At 37.7% G+C, this 20,799-nt stretch overlaps 1 protein-coding gene across 1 annotated transcript in view; it reads right to left on the bottom strand.

Annotated features, from left to right (window-relative positions):
* The window catches only part of FAM13A (family with sequence similarity 13 member A), a 333,262-nt gene that overhangs the window by 117,345 nt on the left and 195,118 nt on the right, over nucleotides 1-20,799 (bottom strand). The window contains exon 8 of the mRNA XM_047091509.1: nucleotides 17,075-17,238. Coding sequence (XP_046947465.1) covers nucleotides 17,075-17,238 — 164 coding nt within the window. The remainder of the gene's footprint in view (nucleotides 1-17,074; nucleotides 17,239-20,799) is intronic.

The raw sequence follows: 20,799 nt of genomic DNA on the forward strand, positions 1-20,799 counted from the left end.
TGTTACCAAGAATAGGCCACATTAAAAAAAAAAATCAGTCATGGTACCTTAAAATGCCAACAACTGTACTGCATTTTAAATGATCTAATTTTTTTATTTCTGAGAGAGAGAGAGAAAGAGAGAGGGAGAGAGAGAGAGCTGGGGAGGGGCAGAGAGACAGTGATCACAGATTCTGAAGCAGGCTCCAGGCTCCCAGCTGTCAGGACAGAGCCCAAGGTGGGGCTCAAACCCACAGACCGCGAGATCATGACCTAAGCTGAAATCAGAGGCTTAACCGACTGAGCCACCCAGTTTTGGTTTTCTAAAATCAGGTTCAGATTTTTGATAAGGGGACCAAAAAGACACAACAGTGGGGAAAAAATAGTCCTTTTAGCAAATGGTGTTGGGACAACTGGACATTCACATGCAAAAGAATGATTCTGGACCTGTACCTCACACCACGTATAAAAATTAACTCATATGTACTATATACCTAATTGTAAGAGCAAAAGTATAAAACTCTTAGAAGAAATCATAGACCTAAATCTTTGTGACTTTGGATTAAGCAATGGTTTCTTAGATAGGACATCAAAATCATAAACAACTAGAGAAAAAAAGAGATTAACTGACCTTGATCAAAATTAAAACCTTTGGTGCTTCAGAGGACATTATCAAAAAAGTAAAAAGGCAACTGTTAGAATATGAGAAAATATTTGAAAATCACATATTTGATAAGGGATACTATTCAGAATATATAACTAACTCTTCCAACTCGGTAAAAAGTCCAATTTTAAAAATGGGCAAAGTATTGGAATTGCCATTTCTCCAAAAGAGATATACAAATGGCTAATAAACACATGAAAAGATGCTCATCATTAGTCTTTAGAGAAATGCAAACCAAACCCACAAAGAGACACCATTCTACACTCAGCAGTATGGTTGTAATAAAATAGACACTAACAAGTGTTGACAAAGATGTGGAGAAACTGGAAATATACTTTGCCAGTAGGAACACAAACTTTGAGAAATACTTTATGGGTTCTTGAAAAAGTTAAACACAGGTTATTGTATGAACTAGCAACTCCACCCCAGGCATATACACGAGAACTGAAAACATGTTTTTACAGAAAGACTTGTACAGAAATGTTCATACCAGCATTATTCATAATAGTCCCAAAGTTCAAGCAACCCAAATAAATGCCCATCAACTGATGAATAAACAAAATGTGGTGTCTACCTACAACAGAATATTATTCATCCTCAGAAAGGCATGAAATACTGACACATTATCATACGGATGAACATTCATAACATATTCTAAGTGAAAGAAGGCAGAGGCAAAAGGATGTTTTGTGTAACTGAATTTATACACAATGGCAAGAGTCAAAGCTTCATAGAGATGAAATATCAATAACAAGTGACAAAGTGGGTTTAATAAAGGGTTAGTATCCAAAATATATAAAGAACTTACACAACCCAACACCCAAAAAAATCCAGTTAAAAAATGGGCAGAAGACATAAGTAGACTTCTTTCCAAAGAAGACATACAGATGGCCAACAAAGACATGAAAAGATGCTCAACATCACTCATCATCAGAGAAATACAAATCAAAACTACTATGAGGATGTCACCTCACACCAAATTGGCTAAAATTAACAACACAGGAAACAACAGGTGTTAGTGAGGATGGAGAGAAAGGGAAGCCCTCTTAACACTGTTGGTGGGAATGCAAACTGGTGCACCCATTCTGGAAAATAGTTTGGAGGTTCTTCAAAAAGTTAAAAATAGAGGGGTGCCTGGGTGCCTCAGTCAGTTAAGCATCTGACTCTTGGTTTTGGCTCTGGTCATGATCTCATGCACTAACAGCCCAGAGCCTGTTTGTGAATAACATAAACCCATTAATTTATATTCTCTAGTAATGAGAATATATATATATATATATATATATATATATATATATATATATAGTTTTTTGTGACTCAATTATGTATTTAAATAAATAAATAATTTATGTTTATTACATCCAGAAATTAGATTGAAGGAAGTTCAATGTTTTCTAAAAACATTATTGTACTTATTTAATAAGTGCAACTTATTAAATATTTTTTCTTCAACAAAGCAGTTTAAAACAACCATGAATTTGTTAAGTCTAAGCACTTCTTTGCCTGGATGCAGACGCTAGCATTCATTAAGTATTCTCACCTACACATATACTATGGCAGTTGTTCTCAACCCTCAACCTTTACTAAACATTAGAACCACTTGAAGAACTTTTAAAGATTTTGGTGTCAATTAAAATCTCTATTTTTGGAGGACTTACACTTGAGGAAGTATTTGTAAAGCTTTCCAGGTGATTATAATGTGCAATCAGCATGGAGAACCACTATACTATAAAATATTCTAAATGTGTAATAACCAAATTTTCTGTTCTATCTCAGGATACTTGACATAGGCTAATTGACCTGCCAGTTAGATCATCAGAGAACCCTAATATGACAGTGGTGGGGTAAAATTTATGAACTTTTCATTCTTGTGCTATTAAAATCCACTTCCTTTCTGAAGATATTGCAGAAGACTCCAACTTTTGGTGCCTTTTTAACTTCTTTGGATTTTTAAATAACTAATTTTTTCCAACAAGTATTCAACAAATTTTAATGGAAACATACTAGGTACTAAATACTCTAATTTTTCTTGCATACTCTAATTTGTTATACCTTGATGTCTGTTCTTTCAATTAAATATTTAACATCTCCAATAAGATCATAATCATGCTGAAGGCACGGACCAGCATTTCACCTCTGTAAAACATATAGTATAGTGAAATAGATAGACTTTTCTGTGGAACAATATGGAATACAGAGTCCAATGTGTATGAATACGTATTCCAGTTTTGCTATTGTGGTCTCAAATAAAGTAATTTCCATGAACCAGGATTATCTTGACTATAAAAATATGTGATAACTTCATTTGAAAGTTGTGAGGATTATATGAGATCTCAAATGTAGAACACCTACCATAGATCTAACCATGAAAAGCATGCATTTGTACAGCCATCCACTTATATAGCAAATATTTGAGTTCTTGTTCTCTCAACAGTCACTTTTTCAAATGTTAGATACACTGAATGAATCAAAACATATTACATCTCTGCCATAATAGTGCCTAACTTTTTATGAGGGACTCAGACCATAATAAAACACACATTTTTTTTTCTTTTTTGAAGAAGGCAGGGCAAGGAAATGATAATGAATATATTATAATCAATAGGTTGTGTAGTGAAGGACTTTTTGAAAACAGGACATTTGAGTAGCTAAAATGATGCAAAGGTGAATTTTAAATATGTATCTTCTTCCTGTTGAAGAAGGAAGGAAAAGATGGCATAATGGCCCTGCCATCTGAATGAAATCCATGTTTTAAAGAGACAACAAAGGGTTCATCATGGCTTAGATGCATTTAGAGAGACACAGAATGGTAGGAAATGAAAGTGAAAATATTGCCAAGTGTAAATTATATAAAATTATAATAAAAATGTGTGGTAGGCAGAATGATCCCCAAAGCTGTCCACATTCTAATCGCCAGAACCTGTAAATATTTTATGTTACATGGTATGGGGGAATTAATATTTTAAGTGGGATTAAGTTTGCTAATCAGATGCCTTTAAAATAGTATTATCTTGGATTTTCTCAGTGGGCCCAATTTAATGTAATTCACTGGCCATTGCCGGTTTTGGAGATGGAAGGAGGTCACTAGCCAAGATATATGAACAGACTTTAAAAGCTGCAAAAGTCAAAGAAACAAATTCTCCCCTAGAGCCTCCATGGGGAGTACAGTTCTGCTGACACCTTGATTTTACCAATGAAACCCATTTCAGATATGAAATTTTAAAACTTAATAAATGTGTGCTATTTCAAGGTACTAAATTTGTGGTAATTTGTTGTATCACCAACAGAAAACTAGTACAATATGATAAAGATGACTTTGGTGAGTCCAGAGAAGAGGATCACCTCAACTGATTAACACTTTAAGAAAGGCATTTGGCTTCTGTATGGAGAATCATGTGTAGGGAGCAAGAGTGGAAGCAGAGAAGTCAACTGGGTAGGTATTTTAGTAGTTCAGGTAAGAGACGATGGGCACTTGAGCTTTAGCTTTAGCTAACAGGTTTGATGCAAGGCATGATAGCAATAAGGAAAATAAAATATACCCAAACTGCTTTGATCTGCAGGATGAATTATAAAGCTATTTATATAATTGAAGTGAATTTGAAGTGGGACTTTCCCTACTGCACATATAACACCTAATACCTTAACAACACAGTAAGCACTCAATAAACATTTAATGAAAACAATAAGAATACTGTTGAATATGATGATGATAATGGCAATGAAAATAGTAATGATCCAAAGTGATGATATTAATGGTGAAAAAGATAAGAAAAACGGATCCTTAATGGGCCTCTATTGAATATTACAAATAAGCATGTTAAATACTACTGTTTAATTTTCCCCTAAATTTTTTGCTAGGATTCTAGTGAGTTGGTTGCAGTGAGACAAAAACAGAAGGTATACCATGAGCTACATATAGATTTGATTCCACATAGATGCTTAGGATTTTCTCTTAGTTTGTTTTTAAACTTTATTATCATGTTACCTTTAGTCAAGTAACCAAAAATTAAATTCTATGATCCTCTTTATAAATCTATTATGCCTCCATATCATATAGAGAAACCTTAGCAAGCCCTGTACATTTAACATTTGTCAACATTTAATTACCACAGGTATTGTTCATTAGGATAGAACTTTGTTTTGTTTACTGCTGTGTCCCTATCACCAAGAACAGAAAATTGCATATATAGTGCTCAAAAAACTTGTTGATAAAATGAACAAATGGATACGTCTTTTCTAATCTTTGTTTCATTGGTATTGCCTGAATAATGCAAATCCTAGAGGGACTCAATTTACCAAAATGTCCAATAAATTAAGTTTGGTTTACAATTATATGGGTAATAGCAGACATTCTTTGAGAACAACATAGATAAGATTTCAGGCCCAAAATTCTGACATTATTTAAAAAAAAAAAACACAACAAAGTAGTTCTCTGTAGGACAATACATTCATTTTAGGTATACCTTGCCAACATAATAAAATAAGAGTTAGGTTTGATATTGTGCCTGTTAATATACTACTACTTCATTACTTTCTCTTGAAGAATTACAGAGGAAAAAGGACCAGATATTTAGGTATGTAGAATACAGATAATCTTTGGATATATGATGCTCATTTGTCTTCGGTGTTTCCAATACTCACATTCATAACCTGAGGAGTAGGCTACGCCCAAACCACCAAATATTCCAGGGTGCCTGGCTGACTTGGTTGAGCGCGCAACTCTTGATCTTAGGGTAGTGAGTTTGGGCCCCATGTTGGGTGTAGAGATTCCTTAAAAATAAAATCTTTGGGGTGCCTGGGTGGCTCAGTCAAGTGTCCGACTTTGGCTCAGGTCATGATCTTGCGGTTCGTCAGTTCAAGCCCCATGTCAGGCTCTGTGCTGACAGCTCAGAGCCTGGAGCCTGCTTTGGATTCTGTGTCTCCCCCTCTCTCTATCCCTCCCCCACTCGTACTCTGTCTCTCTCTCTCTCTCAAAAATAAATAAACATTTAAAAAAAATCTTTGAAAAAAGTTTAAAAAACACTAAATGTTTAAAAATATTTTTTAAATATAACATTTTGAATATTAAAAAAGGAATTCTGTCAATAGACTTCTCTCTCTCTGCCCCTCCCCTGCTTGTAGGCATGCTCTTTCTCAAAATAAATAAATAAACTTAAGAAAAAAAAAGTTAAAAATAGAACTACCCTCTGACCCAGCAATTGCACTACTAAGTATTTACCCAAAGGATACAAAAATACTGATTCAAAGGATACACACACACTATATATATATATATATATATATATATATATATATTTTTTTTTTTTTTTTTTTTTTCCCCCTGTCTTTAATGTTTGATGATTTGTGTAATCTATCTCAGAGTAATCTTGATTGGGGTCCTTTGAACTTCATGCATATGGATGTCCACATCCCTTCTAGGATTCAGGTAATGTTCAGCCATTATTTCTTGAAAATATATTTGATCATGACCTGAGCTGATATCAAGAGTCAGATGCTCAACCAACTAAACCACCCAGGCACTCCTCAGCCATTATTTCTTTAAATAAACTTTCTTCCCCTTTCTTTCTCTCCTCTCCTTCTGGGACTCCCAGGTTGAAATATATTCATTCACTTGATGGTGTCATGTAGATTCCATATACTTTTATCACTTTTTTCTTTTTAATTTTTGTTTCTCTATATATTCTAAATGACCTGTCTTTATTTTCTGATTCTTCATGCTAAATTCTGCTGATGAAATTCTCTACTGAATTTTCACTTCTGTCATTATATCCTTACACTTAAGGATTTCTGTTTGGTTCTTTTTTATGGTTTTCATTTATTACATTTTTAAATTTTTTTCAAGTATTTTTTTATTTCATTTAGTTGTCTGTGTTATCTTGCATCTCACTGAATTAAAAAAATTTTTTTTTAACATTTATTCATTTTTGAGAGAGAGAGAGACAGAGTGTGAGTGGAGAAGGGGCAGAGAGAGAGGGAGGCACAGAAACTGAAGCAGGATCCAGGCTCTGAGCTGTCAGCACAGACCGCGACGTGGGGCTGGAACTCAGGGACCATGAGATCATGACTTGAGTCGAGGATGGAGGCCCAACCAACTGAGCCACCCAGGTGGCCCTCATTGAGCTTTTTATGGATAATTATTTTGAAATTTTTTTGGCAATTTGTAGATCTCTATTTGGGTTTGGTTGCTGGAGCTTTATTAATTTCCTTTTGTGCTGTCATGATTGCTTAATTCTTTATGATCTGTGCAGACCTGTGTTGGTATCTTGCATCTGAAGGAGCAAGCATCTCTTCTGGTCTTTACAGATTGGTTTGGGCACATAAAAACCTTCTGTTGGTCCCTGGGCTGATGGAACTGCCTCTGGGATTTCAGCTGGGATTTCAGGTCATGTGGCTGCTGCTGGTTCTGCAGTGAGGTTGCAGCTGGAAGGCCTGATCCCTGGGGTGATGGGACTGCCTCCAGGACCTTGGCCAATAGAGTTGGCACTGAGACAAGGGTCAGCTTTTGGTTCTGCAAACAGTAGGCTTGTTACCAGGTACGCAGATGAGGGTGGCTTCTGCAAGGTTCCTGGGAGGGTTACCAGCAACCTGGGAGTTCCTTGGGTGGCCAAACTGGTCTGAGGCTGTAGAGGCTGGAGTTGAGTCATTGCTTCAAGGTCCACAGCTGGGACTGAAGTCTGTAGTCCTGCTCCAGGGGTATGGATGAGTGTGCCTCTTAACAGGTTCCTAGGTGGGTAGGACTTCCCATGGACCATGACCAATGGGGTTGGAGCTAGGTCACAGGGCCACTTCAGGATACACAGTCAGACCATGTTCAAGAGGCTTGTATCTGGTGGCTGGGAGGGGTCTCCCATCATGTCTCTGGTGGGCAGGACTACTCCTAGACCGTGGGTGAGATGGGCTGGAGCCAGCACAACAACAACTTTAGGATCCTCAGGCAGACAGAGGTTGGCGGGTCTGTCTCTGGGGACATGGATAGATGTCTCTCTCACTGGGTCTCTGGTCGGAAGGATTATTTCTGGACTAAGGCTGAGAGGGGCCAGAGCTAGGTCACAGGCTGCTTCATGGTCTACAGCTGGAACTGAGGCCAGTGGACCTATTACTCAAGGCATGGGTGGTGTGGCTCTTCCTTGTTCCCTGGAGGATGGTGCTATCAACAGCACCAAGACCAAATGGGGCTGCAGCTGAGTTCACAGATAGCCTGGGCTCTTTTCTGGGTCTGTAGTTATTATTATCTAACTATAGTTTGTGAGTCTGTCACCTGGGTGCAGGAATGCCTTTTCAAAATGGTCCTCCTCAGTCTTGGGTTTTACTGGGGTTTTGCAACCTTTTACCTGGATCCTGAAGCTCCCACAAAGACACTTTTGTCCATGGACAGCCACTAATTTAGTGTTGCTCTGGGGGGAAATGAGAGGAGGACCTCCTATTCTGTTACTTTGCTCTATAATTTTTAAAGTAAATATAAAGACAAAATATGACACATGGCCTAATCTTAAAGAGAACACAGGCATACCCCGTTTTATTGAGCTTTGCTTTACTGCACTTTTCAGACATTGCATTTTTTATAAATTGAAAGTGTGTGGTAACCCTGCATCGAGCAAGTCTACTGGTGCCATTTTTCCAACAGCATTATGCTCACTTCATTTCTTCATGTCACATTTTTGCAATTCTCACAATATTTCAAACTTTTCATTATTATTATATTTGTTATGGTGATCTGTGATCAGTGATTATGACTCACTGAAAGCTCAGATAATGGTTAGCATTTTTTTTAGCAATAAAGCATTAAAACATTTTTTTAAATGTTTATTGATTTTTGAGAGACAGAGAGAGACAGAATGTGAGCAGGGGAAGGGTAGAGAGACAGGGAGACACAGAATCTGAAGCAGGCTCCAGGCTCTGAGCTCTCAGCACAGAGCCCCATGTGGGGCACAAACCCATGAGCTGTGAGATCATGACCTGAGCCGAAGTTGGCCACCCAACCAGCTGAGTCACCCAGGTGCCCCAGCAATAAAGCATTTTTAAATTAAGGCATATAGATTGTTGTTTCAGACATAATGCTATTATATACTTAATAGATTATAGTATAGTATAAATATAAAATTTTATATGCACCGGGAAACTAAAAAAATCATTCAACTCACTTTGAGATATCTGCCTTATTGTGGTCATCTGGAAACCAAAGCCGCAATATATGCCAGTATCTAAAACCAAGGTAGTCCTGGAAAGTATGGGTTATGTGGTGGCTGTAGGTATGAGAAAAAGACAAGCACAGAGCTGAGGGAGAAGAAACTGGAAAGACAAGTAGAGGATGGAGCAAGGAGTCTCTTATAGGCTGTGTACACATGAGCTACCAAATAGTTCTGAGCAGGAGTATCATCTGTTTAAAAGTTTCTGGGTCTGCAGAGTTGGTAAGGAGTGCGGCAGTAATGAAGCAAAATAAAGACAGTGAGATTGTCAAAGAGTATTTGGGAATTGGCTGGCTATGGGTAGATGATGGGGAGGGGGCAAGAAAGAGTTTGACATATATGAGGGACTAGGCTGACCAGTGTGTTAGAGTGATGTGGGGATATGGCTCAGTAGAGAATTCTCAATGGGAGACAGAGGTGTAGAAGTCATTGTATAGAGTTAGAAGTTGAAGAAAGAGGCATAGGGCCAGCTTGTGTAAAGAAAATGAATCCAGCAGGAGAGGGGAATGCAGAAAATGCAGTAATTATCTAACCACAAGGTGATGGAGGCCTAACTCAGAATTGAGCTCAAGGGGGGAAAATGGAGAAAGGGATGTTGGAGAGACTGAAAACAAAATACTGACAAGGTTTGGTGACTGATCATAGAAAAGGTTTTGAGTCTAGTGCTTGAGAGAATGAAACCCATGACAAAGTGGAGAGGCAAAGAGGGGAAGACAAGTTGTCTTTGGTAGGGTGAGTTTATGGTAAAGGCTGAGGTGGAGATAGCTGACCTCAGGCACTAGAATGCTAGAACTGAGTTCAGGTCCAAGATACTTGATTTGAAAACTATCATGCTATGACTAGATTCACTGTGGAGGGGACAGGAGACAGAGATGGAACAGGTAGCCATGGAAGGAGACATGAAGGTCACCGAATTTGGAGGTGGGAATGGAAGGGAAGGAACATCACAGGTGGAAGCAACACAGGAAATGGGGAATTTTCAAGAATATGTGAAGAACTACAATACATTGAGTATGATGAAGATTGGTTTTTAAAAAGTAGAAAGTATTTAAAAATACATTCTGTATAAATACATTGAAATAAGTCTAGGAGAATATACAACCAACCTACCATAGCAGGAGGAGAGGGGAAGGAGTTAGAATTATGGAGCCAGGGGGCATCTGGGTGGCTCAGTTGGTTGAGTGTCTGACTCTTGGTATCAGCTCAGGTCATGATCCCAGGGTTGTGGGATTGAGCCCGGCATCAGGCTCTGTGCTGAATGTGGAGTCTGCTTAAGATTCTCTCTCGCTCTCCCTCTGCCCCTCTTCCCCTGCTCTCTATCATTCTCTCTCTCTCTCTTTACTAAAATAAATAAATTAAAAAAAAAGAATTATAGACCCAATGATTCATTGGGAACTTCAGTGTTATCAGTGATGTTTTAAATTTTTCTAAGAATCATCTATTCCCCATATAACTCATCAAAAATATTGAAAAATGGAATCAATGGACAGGAAAGCACTTTTAGAATAAAACAACTCTCTTGGACAGAAACACTCTCTCAAGAAAAGATTTGTCTTTAATACACGTTGACTTATTGTAGTTTACCTTATTTACCTATCAAGTTAAAAACAACTCTGCAACAAAGATACTTTCTTTATAGTTGTATATTCTTCATCATATTATTTTAGGTAAATAACTGGCAAATGGTAACTATTTACTCTGATTGCAGGAAAGGAAAGCATTTAAATCACTCTTCATTTCTTTATCTCTTTATGCAAGAGCCAGGTACAAAACTTTCACTGTCTATGTATCTATAGGACCCTCACTGTGGGACAGGAGACCACAACTTCTGTTCACACAGAACCACACTGGGTAACTTTTCTGCTTATGACAATGGACCCCTGACATTTTTTTAGTGAAAATCCCAGGATGTTGGAGCTTTTTTTCTATGTCTCCCTGAAATACTGATCATTTCGATAACTTCTGATTACAGCACTGCACACCATTACCTAGAATCCTTCCAGATTCTGTCCAAAGAGCTTTCCTTCCCTCTTCTCCCTAAATCAGCTTCCAAGAGGGCCTGACCTTTATTCCTGCCACCGTACTGTCATATTCAATGAAAAGTATGAAGGAACAAATTCTCTTAAAATGTAACAAACATAACCTTCTCTGCAGACAGCATTTACTTATAACAGTAGTTGCATTTTAGCAGTTTGCAATCAAGTGATTTTCTTGTTAGAGTACATCCATTTCTTACTACTCCAGCAATTGTTTCTTCATTTGTTTTGGTACTTGTATTTTTTTTAAACAATGTTATTGAGGTATATTTTATGTATCCTAAAATCTACCTTTTCAAGTCTACACAGTTCAGTGATTTTTAGTAACTTTACCAAGTGGTCTAGCTATTGCCATAAATCAGTTTCAGAACATTTTCATTCCCCCCAAATAAAATCCCTCAGGGCATTTACATTAATCTCTGTGCCTCCCTGGTCCTCCACCCCCAGCCCCAGAGAATCACAACTCAACTGGCTATTTCTTTAAACATGCCTTTTCTGGACATTTCATATAAATGGCAACATACCATACATGGTTTCTTGAGTCTTCACGGATTTTATAGAACAAAACTAGAGATTTTCCTTTGGCCTTTAAGAAAATGACACATTTAAAGAAATATATTACCTTTCAAATAAAACCTTGCAATAAATACTATTAAAAATCTAAAAAACTAAAATATTAATCCGTTTTATTTAAGTTCTAAAATTTAAGAACATTCTGAAGGTAATATAGTGCTAGAAACATGAAATGATCACTTAACCTATCTCACACATTGAAACAGATAATAAAACAGCTATCCCTAAAGATTTTAATCATTTTAACATCTCCAACTTTACATGTAATAGAACTTACCCTTTTTCCTTTTGAGGATGGATGTGTAACTTTCCCTTCTAGGAAAAATTTTAAATGGCTGGTTTCTTAATATATTAGTTAATGCCTACAGGTAGGTGTGTATGTGTGTGTGTGTGTGTATGTGTGTGTGTGTGTGTGTGTGTGTGTGTGTGTGTGTGTGTGTGTTATTTTCGTCCTCAGTATCTTTGAAAGGAATAAGAGTATCATGTGTAGCGAAAGGAACTGGAATGTTCCAGCCTTGCTTAAAAGGATGCACCTGTCCAATAACCTCCTGTTTCCTGTGAGTGCCTCTGATCCTCCAAATTTGTACACTGTGCTTACAGTGTGGAGAAGGGCAGGCACTGACTCCTTTGAAGTAGGCAGGTCAGATTAGAAATTATGCTTTTCAGTCTATTGTGAGTTTCAGTAATGCACACATCTCAACTACAAAAAAGAATTTTTAATAGTATTTTTGAAACTGCTGCTGTGAGTTTTAGATGACATACATGGATTAGCTAATGCTTTCACTGAATTAAGTGAACATGTCAATAAGTACTTCTGTCTTTGGCTTGGAATTCAGTATAAAATAGATAATTCTATTGAGCTCTAACAAAATCAAGAGATACTTATCCTTAAGCTTTTTTCATTGAATCACTCTAATTGGGACAGATTCTATGAAGAAAAATGATTGTTTATATGATCATAGCCTCAATGCCAATTTTTGAAAATTATAGAAATATGGAAAAAAATGTCATTCATCTAAATAAATTATGCTCCAAGATAGAAATCAGCCTGTAAGCAGTAAGTGATATCCCCTCCTTTTTGAACTCTCAAAACATCACACTTTAAGTGTGTAGCTCTCTTTACTTTTATTTTTGCTGCCACTATCTGAAGACTAGAAAATAGTGAATACATGCTGGTAACAATTCATACTTCTATTACATCTTAAGAAGAAATGAGACTCCCTAGAAGAACTGAAATGAAGAAGAAAAAGACCAAGTGAGACAACCTGGGGAAAAATACTGAACAAGGCCTCAACTCTAAACATTCAAAGTTATCAAAACACACTGTTAGCCAAAAATTGCTTCTCAAAAGCCCTAGAAATTAGCCTTTAACCTGTTGTTTAAAAATCATAGGACACATCACCATTCTGGAAATCTCAGTACCAAAAGGTTCTTTCTTGGTTTTATCTTTGTTATTAACTAATATGGTAATTCTGCTGTAAACCAAACCATGAGGTATAAAAGTGGTGCACTGATTTTTAAAATGCAGACAGAATGATTTTTTTTTTTGTAAAGTAAACCAAACTCACCAGGTCATAGACCAAACAAGAATAAATTCTGCTAAATTTTTTTCCCCAAAGAGCAACTATAGAATAAAAAAATCAATACTAGGAAAAACCCAGCTAAAGGCTGCCTGACAATTCCTAGAAAAAAAGTTGGTAAACCAAAGTAAATCTTGTATTAGGTAATAGGCACACAACAATGTATTTAATACACTATTGCCAACCTTCCTGTTTTAAGACTGGCACAACTGGGGTGCCTGGGTGGCTCAGTCGGTTAAGCGTTCAACTTCAGCTCAGGTCACGATCTCACGGTCCATGAGTTCGAGCCCCACGTCAGGCCCTGGGCTGATGGCTCAGAGCCTGGAGCCTGCTTCCGATTCTGTGTCTCCCTCTCTCTGCCCCTCCCCTGTTCATGCTCTGTCTCTCTCTGTCTCAAAAATAAAATAAACTTTAAAAAAAATTAAAAAAAAGACTGGCACAACTAATCAACTGTTAAGGAAAATCTTCCTTAAAGATTTAGAAAAAGTTGTGTGTATATCACATATACCACTTTGAATTTATTTAAAAATTTATGAACTAGGGTGCCTGGGTGGCTCAGTTGGTAAAGCATCCTACTTTGGCTCAGGTCATAACCTCGTGGCTCATTGGTTCAAGCCCTGCATTGGGCTCCATGCTGAAAGCTCAGAGTCTGTAGCCTGCTTGGGATTCTGCGTCTCCCTCTCTCTCTGTCCCTCCCCCATTCGTGCTCTATCAAAAATAAACACTAAAAATTTTTAAAAAATTATGAACTAATAACTTGTTCTGGACAATAAATAGAAACAGCTTCATCAGTGCATTTTTGAAATGAAAATTGCCATAATATCCATTCTCTTACTTCAAAGATATATGAAGGATTTAAAGTTTATTTTTAGTTAAATTTATTTTAATTATCTCCATTTGTCTTTTGACAATTTGTCTCACCATCTATGAAGAGGTATATAAAGAGTAAATAGTAAAATCTCTGAATGGACATTACAGATTATGGACAGAGACGAGAACTTGGATGAGTTAATACTGCATGATGATGAGTAGCATGGTTTCTCTTTTTTTTTAAAGTATTTATTTTTGAGAGAGAGAGAGAGAGAGAGCGAGAGAGCGAGCGAGCATGCTCAGGAGAGAGCACAAACGGGGGAGGAGGAGAGAGTGAGGGAGAGAGAGAGTCCTAAGCAGGCTACATGCTGGTCATGGAGCCTCATGTGGGGCTCAATCTCACCAACCATGAGATCTTGACCCAAGCTAAAATCAAGAGTCAGATGCTCAACTGACTGAGCCACCCAGGTGCCCTATGAAACTTCTTCCCTTTCATTTTCTGCCTGGATGAATTAAAAAAAAGATATAAAGAACAAATATTAAAATTTTTCTTTTCATTATTTCATTAAGGCATTCCTGGCATAACTCTCTACCAAGTAATTTCAGAAGATAACATCTACACTAGCTCTTGTCACCCAGCCACTTGACTTGGATATTTAAACTAGAGAAGAAAACTTTAAAAAGGTCCAGTATTTCTATCTTTGGCCTTTATTATTTTTGGAGCTTTCCTCACTGCCCAAGGCCAGTTCCTCCACCGATGACACCCTTGCCGTTCAGTGGTGAAGACTGCACATTGCACAAACCCGGCCCAAGCAGCACAGCTATCCAGCAGGTGCATAGCCTATGCTTCTCAAGATGTTGCTCCCTCGTTTCCGAATTCCCTCTGGACGCCTTGTTGTATTACCTCCAGGCTAGGAACATCAGCGTCTTTCTGTCCATGCACGCAAACCGGCCTTTCAGTTGTTAAAATATTATTACCCCAGATGGAGTAAAACAAACAAAACAAGCCCAACCCTTTCTGGACCGAGTCCACTCGTGCCCTCTGTCAAAGTGCAGACTCGTCTGCCCCTTTGCCAAGGCTCACAGGTGGCGCTGGGTCCACCATGTGGCCTTCTCACTGATCCCACGCACCCATAACCTCTCCTTCCGCACAGATGCCACAGGAGCCTTTATAAAATACAAGTCTGCTTGGATTGCCCGCCACCTTATATTCCTGCGATCACATTCTGTCATGGTCAAGAGAAAATCCAAAGCCTTTAATATGGGGGACAGTTTTTCATGATCTGATCTATTCAGCCTCTTAGCCCACCTCTAGCCTCATCTACATTCTAAACCCCAGGGTCCTGAATCCACTGCAACACTTGCTGTTCTCTGAGCTGTCCTCACCACCTCGCATGTCCTGGCACATGTTGTTTTCTTCCAGGAGAACCTTGTCTCGATTTACCTGTCCCCCAAACTTCTATTTATCCTACTAGTCCTATTTCTAAAGTCATCCTCTTTCTGAAACCTTCTCTGATCCTCCTCTCCAGACGTGGTCTGTTCCCCAACTCTGGCCTCACACAGCACCCTGGGTATTGTACTGGAAGCTTTTTAAGAGCACCTGAATCTTACTTATGACTTTATCACCAGACCATTTCACAGTGCTTGGTAGATGATGGGCACCTAGTATATGTGTGTTTAATGATCACAATTCAAGTTTTATTTACTTTTCCTCTGTGTCCCCAAGTGTAAGACTTAGGTCTCTTAATTCTCTGAATTGCCAGCACCAGCAAGTAAATGCCACATAACTAGATCTCCATAAAGATTAATGACAGTTGAAAGAATCAATACTATAACTACCTCCAGCCCTCCCTTGTCTCACTGATCCTGCAGGCTGATGAAAGATTACTTTTTCTAATATACAATTTTCCATGGTTCCCATCACCTACTCCTACCCAGGTGAAACTTTTACTGGCTTCCTATTACCTACAGGATGAAGCCCACTTCCCTAGCTCAGTTCTTTTGCATAGAAATGCACTTTCTTTGACCTTCACCAACACTCTGTTCCCCCTTTGCATCTCAGCTTAGGCTTTCCCTGCCCAAACTACAATTGTCTTTGCGTGAGTCTGGGACATTAACCCGATTTAGTTTCTTAATATCCCCACTTATTAGAGCTGAAATGATCTTCACAGGCTCCCCACTGCCCCCCGCCCACTTTTTCTAAGTGTTTTCCTATTACTCCCTTCACTAAAATGTAAGTTCCATAAACACAGGGGCCTGGTTGGCCTTGTTCAATGCTGCATCCCTGATCCTAAAGCAGTTCCTGGAACCAGAGATTAAGTGCTGATCATTTGTTCAGTGAAGGAAAGACTAAACGCAAAAATATTTCTAGTTGGCATTCAAGGTCCTCAGTGACCTCGGCACCCTCCATTTTCCCAGCCTTATCTCCAACCAATTCCTCACATGATACCTGTTTGCTATTTCCCAAATACCTCTATTATACTTCCTGACTAGGCCTTCTTTTTCTTCCTATTTAAATTCTCTTCATCTTTTATAGGAATTCCTTCTTTCATAAGGCAATCCAAAGTGGTAAGCTCCTGAGCTATATTATTTATCTATTTAATGTCTTAAATATCTTTCAATTCTCTAGAGCTTTCTTATAATGGATTTTTTTAATAAATGGGCTTTAAGTTATAACAAAAGACTGAAAATTCTTAAAGGGAAAAACTTCCAAATGCTAGGAGTTAATAAGATTCAGACTCCATTTTATCTATTAAAAAAAAAAAAAAAAAACAACCCTACAGGTCTTCTTCAAGTATAACAAAGAGGTTTGCTTTCTGGTATAATGTGCAACATAATAAATAGTTAAAATGATACATTCAAATGTGTTAGTGACAGCTGGTTCCAGTAACAACTCTGATCTCCATTTTGACTGCAAATAATACTGGCCACTGACCATATTATGAAAAGGGAACCAAGAAGAAACTCTTCCCACTTACAACTCTGAGCCTAGCACAGTCCAGTTGACTAGATACTTTGTTTTAAAACATAAACAAAAAAGTACATATAACAAATCAGGAACACTTCTGTGGTAAGAACTATTACTCAAAAAAATTCCCAAAACTTAGAATGAATTTTAAATAGTTTTACTGATCTGCATCCTGTTGACCCCGGTGGTAGTTACATGCAAACATTCCTAAGTATGCCAGCCTATACATGGGAGCAGACAATACACGATGTAACATGTAAACAAAAGAAACATGCCAACCTGGATACCAACTTTGCACCACTAGCATCTTCTGCTGAATTCACATCATTCCAGTAGGGTTTTCTACGACTTAGCCGCAGGCTGACCTGAGGAACACCATCTGACAGCTCTGGTTGTGGTACTCTGTGTGACTGAATAGATCCCTCACTCCTGGATTTTGGGATCTAGAAAATACAATTTGGGGAGGAGGGCGGATTTAAAAAAATCTTTCAGATTAAGTTATCAAAGATAATTTGTTCTAATTTATTAGTAACCTAATGTATTAATGACATTCCAGAAAAATACCAACCTAGGTATAGAATTTAAAATATTAAAAATAAATTGCTAAAAAGCAAAGGGCACAGGGAAGGGGAGATATCAACACTTCCAAGGGGAACTTTCAAACCATATACAGCCACATCCCTTTCCTGGATTCTGACACAAATCTTCCCCAGGCTTACCCCCTCCCTCCCTCCCCTAGCCCCCACCATTAGAATAATTACGCTGTGTAATGAGAGATTATGAGAGTATATCAGAGTGGCAACCTGGAGTGAAGGAAAGAAGAAATAGAAAAAGACAGGGGGAAAAAAAAAGGGCTGAGAACCACTGAAATGAAGGATGACAATATCAGAAAGGTGTCCAGAAATATTTACTACCAGCAAGTAAAATCTGCACCAGTTCGTAATAGTTTCTGTTGTCATCTTCTTTTATAGGGCAAAGTATGGTCTAATACACTTTTAACTAAAGAAATAGCTAGGAAAAATGTACCTTTTTAGTTCTCTTCTGTCTCTAGAAGCATGGGCAACACAAGTGCCAAGTAAACCCTGGTGTACTGACTTCTCCTATCTGAGGTTATGTGCTCCCTCCAACCCCAGAAACACCCTCATGCTTTTATATTGCATCAGAAACAATGTGAATACAATTGATATCCTTCTCCTGAAATTGTGTAAAAATCATGTGAGAGTTTCAGGAAAAATTCACACCCTCAGGTCAATTGTATTTGTTACACCGGAAGCTCTTTCTCATCTCCTGGACTTTTCTTATACTTGTCCTTCAACTGGAATGTCATCTACTCATCACTGGCATCACTGGCCACTCACCAATTGCCTAAGACCAAACCAAATCTTAACTTCCTTTGAGGCTGAGAGAAGAATCCACTTCCCGGGGTGCCTGGGTGGCTCGGTCGGTTGAGCATCTGACTTTGGCTCAGGTCATGATCTCACGGTTCATAGGTTTGGGCCCTGGTTCGGGCTCAGTGCTGACATCTCAGAGACTGGAACCTGCTTTGGATTCTGGGTCTCCCTCTCTCTCTGCTCCTCCCCTACTCAAACTCTGTCTCTCTCTCAAAAATAAGTAGGAAGATTAAAAAAAAAATTTAAGAATCCACTTCCCACAGAGCGTCTCTAAGTAAGCTCAGGTCTTAATGACCTTTCCCAACTTTGAATTCCTGTAATACACTGCCACAAAATCCATGCTTGATCTCATGTTGCCTGATAGTTGTTTTATATTTTTAAGTTATATGGCCTCAGCCAGATGTCTGGACACAGAGATTATAGTCTCATTCTCTTCCCCTTTCTCCTCCTCTACTGTGTCCTTTTCCTCCTCTTATTTATATTATTATTTTTAACATTTTGGCCATTGAGTCTAGTTAAGTTTTGAACCCATTAATACTTATTGTCAGACAACACACTTTTTTTTAGAAGGTATTTTTTCTTTTCTTTCTTTCTTTTTTAAGTTTATTTATTTCGAGAGAGTGCATGAGCAGGGGAGGGGCAGAGAGAGAGGAAGAGAGACAGAATCCCAAGCAGGCGTTGCAGTATCAGAACAGAGCCCAACATGAGGCTCAAACCCATGAACCATGAGATCATGACCTGAGCCAAAACCAAGAGTGAGATGTTTAACCCACTGAGCCACCCGGGTGCTCCAACAACACACTTTTCAACTGTAAGATATTCCAAAGACACTGACTGACCAAGAAACTAGGGTAACAGGCAATTAAAAAAAGTAATATGGGGACAGTTATAAACATCAATATTTAATAAATTCATACCTCTATGAGAATTACAAAAATAACACATGAAAATAATTTAGCAAAGAGTTACATTTACCACAAAGTAAATACTCAAAATATTAATTTTAATATTAATTTAAATTAATTTAATATTAACAACTTATTAATATTGTTAAGTAAAACTTGCCCAAATCTGACAATTACCAATGAATTGTTCCATTACATTTCTCTGTAGAGTGTTCATAAAAGTTCATGAAAATCAAGGGAAAGTGAATTTTTTAAAATTATAAACTATAGTTCACTGAGATATTTGCCAAGATTACTTATGAAAGAAATATTTAGGTAAACAGCAAGAGAACATATTAAAAGTACAAATATATGCTATTATATATTTCATAAAAGGGGCTCTTTTGCATGTGGCTATTTTTCATGTGAGTAGACAGGAAAAATAAATACACTGAAAAAGCAGTAAGATTTCAAACTAGTTAGCTAAAAAATCTCATACCCAGACTTAATTCTCTCAATATTAAAACAAATATAAGAACAGTTGTTTGGCAACATTTTATGGTGTTAAAATAAGGACATAGCATTTTAAGTTCAGTGATAATTTGGGGGTTCTAAAGTTGATTCAATAGTTTATGTAAAGGAGAAATATTCTAAGGTAGAAAGGTAACATGTTGCTGATTCCACTTGGTCAGTTTACATTAAAATAGACTACATAACACAGATCACTTAAGACTCAGATACCATAAACTATATCAGGTACATTTTTCAAAGTATTATTCTGTGATGATTTAATCTCTATAAAAATAAAATAGAGGGGCGTCTGGGTGGCTCAGTCCATTAAGCATCTGACTTCGGCTCAGGTCATGATCTCATGGCTCATGAGTTGGAGCTCCACCTCGGGCTCTGTGCTGACAGGTCAGAGCCTGGAGCCTGCTTTGGATTCTGTGTCTCCCTTGCTCTCTGCCCCTCTCCCACTCACGCTCAGGGTGTGTGTGTGTGTGTGTGTGTGTGTGTGTGTGTGTGTGTGTGTCTCTCAAAAATAAACATTAAAAATTTTTTTTTTAATTTTTTTTTCAACGTTTATTTATTTTTGGGACAGAGAGAGACAGAGCATGAACGGGCGAGGGGCAGAGAGAGAGGGAGACACAGAATCGGAAACAGGCTCCAGGCTCTGAGCCATCAGCCCAGAGCCCCACGCGGGGCTCGAACTCATGGACCGCGAGATCGTGACCTGGCTGAAGTCGGACGCTTAACCGACCAGGTGCCCCTAAAAAATTTTTTTAAAAATACAACAGGTTTGTCATTAGCCATGAACTTTAAAATATAAATTTATTAATATATACTAAAGTAGTCCAAAGAGCTGAGCTTATGCACAAGGACATGAAAACACCACATGAAGCCTATGAGAGAACAAAATTGTTAGAAAAAGGTAGCTCAGTAACTCTGAGACCATTAGAACTATAAAGTGTATATATATATATATATATATATATATATATACACACACACACACACACTATATATATATATATATATACACACACTATATATATATATACACACTATATATATATATACACACACTATATATATATACACACACACTATATATATATACACACACTATAATATACACTATATAAATATATATACACTATATATATATACACTATATATACACTAAATATACACTATATATACATATAAACTATATAAATATATATACACT

Source organism: Lynx rufus, unplaced genomic scaffold (assembly GCF_022079265.1).
Source record: "Lynx rufus isolate CCGP_SWC_20201006 ecotype Redwood Valley unplaced genomic scaffold, mLynRuf1.p SCAF_3, whole genome shotgun sequence".
In the NCBI taxonomy this organism is placed as follows: domain Eukaryota; kingdom Metazoa; phylum Chordata; class Mammalia; order Carnivora; family Felidae; genus Lynx; species Lynx rufus.